At 34.8% G+C, this 5008-nt stretch overlaps 1 protein-coding gene across 1 annotated transcript; it reads left to right on the forward strand.

Annotated features, from left to right (window-relative positions):
• The first annotated feature begins 1437 nt into the window (after positions 1 to 1437).
• On the forward strand, positions 1438 to 2852 carry LOC132182042 (uncharacterized protein At5g48480). Its single transcript, XM_059595254.1, has 2 exons — positions 1438 to 1847; positions 2383 to 2852. The coding sequence occupies exons 1-2, from the start codon at positions 1567 to 1569 to the stop codon at positions 2600 to 2602; spliced, it is 501 nt and encodes a 166-aa protein (XP_059451237.1). The 5' UTR covers positions 1438 to 1566; the 3' UTR covers positions 2603 to 2852.
• The last annotated feature ends 2156 nt before the right edge of the window (positions 2853 to 5008 follow it).

Raw genomic sequence — 5008 nt, forward strand, 5'->3', positions numbered from 1 at the left:
CGTTCTAATTAACAATTGAATTTTTTTTAACAAATACTTATTTAAGGGTCGGTTGAAACTACTATACAAATACTGTGAGAGAGTTTTTTAAAATAGAAATGTTACTAACATTATTTTTTTTAAAAAAAAATGTTGTCCTAGTGACAAAATATAATATGAAAGGATAAAAGTGTAATATCGAAGACCATTGTGCCCAAAATTATAAAGCAAAACCAAGCAGGGACCGCATGAGTCTCCGTCCCAATACAGCCAAAGTGTTAACAAAATCTGCTCGAAAATCCTAATCCAACTTTGTGGATACGGAGTGTCAGACGGGTCAATAACTATCAGGATAACATATTCAATACTTGGTATCCTCTCTACAAAGACAAAATTTTCCACTTTGAAGAAATTTATTTTAATTTATTTTATAAAATTAATACGTGTGTTTTGAACATATGAGATGCATATATTTTTTAAATAATAAAAATAAAGTTAGAATAAGTTTTATTAAAAACTCATATGCATATCACATATTATTAAAAAAAAAACGTGTATCACTTTTATAGATTACATCGAAAAAACTTCTTCGACCCAAAGAAAAACTCGGTCCTCCTACAAATACCCATTCTTCTCTTCAAATTTTACACATTGCCCCCTATATATATACAAAGGATAAAACGTTTTCCCGGGGTCAAAATATATAAACCATTTTTTCTTTTTTAATTCCTACAATAGATGATATATATTTTTATTTTAAATTGCTTTCATATATACAAAAGTTGTTTAAAAATAAAAAATAAAAAATAAAAAATAAAAAATATTTATCCAACTCAACCAACTCATCTCTTGCAATGTTCGTTAAAAATTTTGTTTTTTAATTTTTAATTTTTGTCTTCAAAATAAAAATATTGATAACAATCCAATTACACAAAATACTATTATAATTATACAAATATTTTTCACCTCACATTAGAATTTTTTTTTAAATAAAAAAATAAAATCACTTAAAACACGTTTTATACACAATTTTCACTTTAGTGTTATAGGGAGCATCTTTTATTTTTGATTTAAAAAATATAAAATTTAATTCTGTGTTTGAGAATTGTTTTGTAATTTAAATTATTTACTTGAAAAAAAAAAAAAAAAAAAAAAAAAAACAGAAATAAATATCACTATCATAATTGATTAAAAAATAGCGATTTTTCTGTAAATGCTTCAGAGGCAGTAAATGCACTCCGTCAGTTTGAACAAAGTAGAAGGGTACTGCTCGCAATTTGAACTGCAAACCAGGGGCAATAACACAGCACCTACAATATCAATATCGTAAGTGGTACCCCTCGCAAATAAGACAAAATAGAAGGGCAATGTTATACCCCATAAATACTTTAATACCCGTTTTGTCCTAAATGGTACAGAGACGGTTCCGCGTCTCTGCTTCTATAAATTTCATGTCCCACCTGCCCTTCCAAACCCCACGCCATCTTCATTTTATCCATTTCGTCTCTCTCTTAGGGTTAGGGTTTCACGCTCTCTAGAGCTTGCTTTTTGTGTTTTTTTCTGGTTTCTCTGTCGCGGTTCTGTTCAATGGCGCAGGAGGTGCAGAACGGAGGAGCGGAGAAGGTAGCGGCGTGCGAGGCCGCGGTGTTTTTCACGGCGGTGAAGCCGCGGGTGTTGGTTGAGGCTCCGAAGGCGAACGACGCCGTGCAGTTCTACAAGGCCGCGTTCGGCGCTGAGGAAGTCGGCCGTACCATGCATCCCAAGCGTAAGGCCGAGCAGGAGCTCCCTCATGTCCTCTCCGCCCAGCTCAAGCTTGGTGGCTCTACTATTCTCGTCTCCGACGTTTGCGTTGATGACTCTGCTACTCCGTAAGTCTCTCTCTCTCCGCACCTAACTTGTTTGCGTTGGTTTTCTCTTAGATCTGTAGGATATGTGGTCTGTTCTTTGCATTTCGATGAACTTTCGTGCCGTTTTTGTAATATATGCTTCGGATTGTGGTTGTCATTGTTTCTTTCATATGGCTTATGCTTTGATCGGTTTTTCTGGTGCGTTTAGATCTTCATTTCTTACTGTTATGTATTTTTAGCTTCTTTTCGAGCTTAAATCCTGTGATTTTCTCTTGAGTTCTTCATGTTTCTTTTTTTATCTTTTAGTTTGTGTTTTCTTTCGCGTCGTAGGTCAAATCTTTACTCCATTTTTTCCGTTTTCGCTTACTCTCCTGGTTCTCTTTTGGCTTCCACTTTTTTCCTCTCTTTTGTTGTTCTATCGCTTTTTTCATCACTCGTTTCAGCTCTCTTCATGGTTTTTTCTTGCTCCTTTTCTTAGCCGTTGATTAATGGCTTTGTATTTGTATGATTTGTGTTGAGCAGTGTTTTTAAGTGATAACTGTATGTGTTTGACCAGGGCCAAGACTGAGGGGACCGGAATCACTCTCTGCCTGGAGACCGAGAACGTCGAGGCTGCCATCGAGAAGGCCGTGAAAGCCGGAGCTGTTGCTGTAGGGGAGATTGAGGAAGGTGAGGGTTCGTGCTGGGGCGGGCGCGTTGGGAAGGTGAAGGACCCGTACGGCCTCGTCTGGCTCATCAGCACCCCAGCTAAGACCTGCATTGACGTGGACGCCTGATTCCCGTTGATCTTGATCTTATCAACACCTGGCCTTCTCTTTTGCTGTCTTCGGTGCGACCCTCTTTATCGGAAAAAGTTTCTAGCTCTAGGATTAGGTGATCATAGGCGTTTAGGCCTAGTAGCTGTAGCCTCTGATACGGCCATGATGATGAATCTGTCATTTTGAAAAAAAAAAACAAATATCTCTTTGGACACCTGGCGGTTTACGACTGACTTGGTTTAATATTGACAGCATCTTTTCGTTTTCATTTTCTTTTTGTGCTATATCTCATTTTTATTTGAAGGCTAATTGTGACTTTTTACTGTCATTACTTAATATAAATGCTTAAAAAAATTGCATCCGGGGGAGGCAGCCAATCAGACGTCGAAAACGCGTCCACTGCCCTCTGGTACGGATAAGTTTCTGAAGGTTTCTATGTGGTCCCAAAAAAGGTTTGGGGAAAAGGGGAGGTTGGGTTGGTGCCGTGTGTATGGGGAGGATTGAGCGGGGAATCTCGTGACTCGTGCGAGGGCTTTGTATGGTGATTGCATTTAATATTATGGTGGTGGACGTTTCCAATTCAAATGTTCAGTGCCTGTAGTGATAATATTGGATTTAATCCTATTCGTTTACCAAACAATGGGACCCATGACTTCCGTACATGTCAGCACCGGGAGAGATATTTTTTGGTAAGATAATTAGGAGGAGAGATATTTTTTGGTATGGGACCCATCACCCATGGACTTTGTTTGTTAATCAGATTTGTGTGTGATTTGATGAGGTGTTTTGACGAGACATATCTTAATCGTAATACTGATTTTTGTGTTTAAGTTTATCTTAATGACTGAAAATGATATTTTTTTTTTCCTTTTTTGGACTAAACAGATACATAAATGGCCTTTGTAAACTTTAATTTGGATTTTGCTTATTTATCAAATTTTAATGTTTAAAAAAATTTTAAAAAGGAAACAGTATCTGGCCAGCCCTAGGTCTCATTCCAGGGCAGAGAATAGCGATCCGCCTTCCATGTAGGGTGTTCACGAACCTCCACGACCTATTAGGACGGATGGGTTGTAGGGCCTCCTCTTCTCCTTCGGAGGTCGTAAAGCTCCATAACCCTTTCAGTGGGAACTTTTAAATTTTAAGGAAATTTAAATTTTAGACCATTTAAATTTTGAAGGAAATGTAAAACTCTTTTCACACACAAAGTCATGAGATTAATTTTTTAATTCTTTTTTATTGATTGAACGTCTTTAAAATAAAGATATAAATGAAATTGCTGACTAATGGATAATAATTGAAACTAGCTAAAGTCTCTTTAAGTAATTAAATTACTATTACTCTAAGCTATTTATTAAACTACTCTACTCTAGGATAAGATAAAAGACAATATAATTTCAAATACGCATCTCAAGAGCTTTATAAGATTCATGTATGAAAATAGTATATTTGTCGTATAATTTTATGAGGGATGATAGGGACTCAATTTTTTTGCCCAATAAAAGTCTAATTTTTGCCTTTTTTTTTTAAAAAAAAAAAAAACAAAAAAAAAAAAATGAAAAAAAATGTCTGAAGCAACCCTATCTATTTTTTGTCTTTCTTTTATTTGGTATTTTAAAAAAGATGGAAAACGGTATTTTTTTTTTATAATAATGTCATTTTTTTAAAAGAAAATGTCATTATTATGAAGAAAAATACCAATTTTCATTTTTTAAAAAAATACTAAATAAAAGAAAGGAAAAAAATAGATAAAGTTGCTTCAGATATTTTTTCCATTTTTTTTTTAAAAAAAAAAAAGACAAAAGTTAAACTTTTGCTGGACAAAAAAATTAAGCTTTTAGCATTTACCTAATTTTACTCTAATAACACATTTGCAAAGAAAGTTACAGGGCCTCTGCATCCCACCCCTTTATGGAGGTTGCAAAAACCACCTCCGTGACCGTGGGAGGCCGTCATGATTTGGATTTGGTGACATTAAGTCTAAGGTTCTTGTTAGGGCTAAGTTTCAAATTCTTGTGAGTCCCTTAAGCTTGGTAGCATAGTTTGGTCTTTGTGGATGGATTTTTCTAGCTTAACCTTTATTTTATTAAAACTAAATTCGCACAGTTCTCGACTACAGACCAAGAGGATAAAGCGAACGTGTTCTCAACGGACAAAGTTGCTTAGAAAAAAAAAAAACAAACAAACAAAGATAAGTACTGTTTGTATCCCACGGCTTACTTTGACCTTATTTTTTAGTCTTCTGCGAATCATGAAACATCCTTATCTAGTCACCATTAGTTTATGGTTTTCTCATTTATATGTTCGATGCTTGGAATATATATTATTGACGACGCTTTTTAAGGTAGTTTTTTTTTTTTTTTTTCGGTTATGCTAAAAAATAAAAATATTAACAAATAACTTAAAATATAAAATAGTCAAATT

Source organism: Corylus avellana, chromosome ca1 (assembly GCF_901000735.1).
Source record: "Corylus avellana chromosome ca1, CavTom2PMs-1.0".
Classification (NCBI taxonomy): Eukaryota; Viridiplantae; Streptophyta; class Magnoliopsida; order Fagales; family Betulaceae; genus Corylus; species Corylus avellana.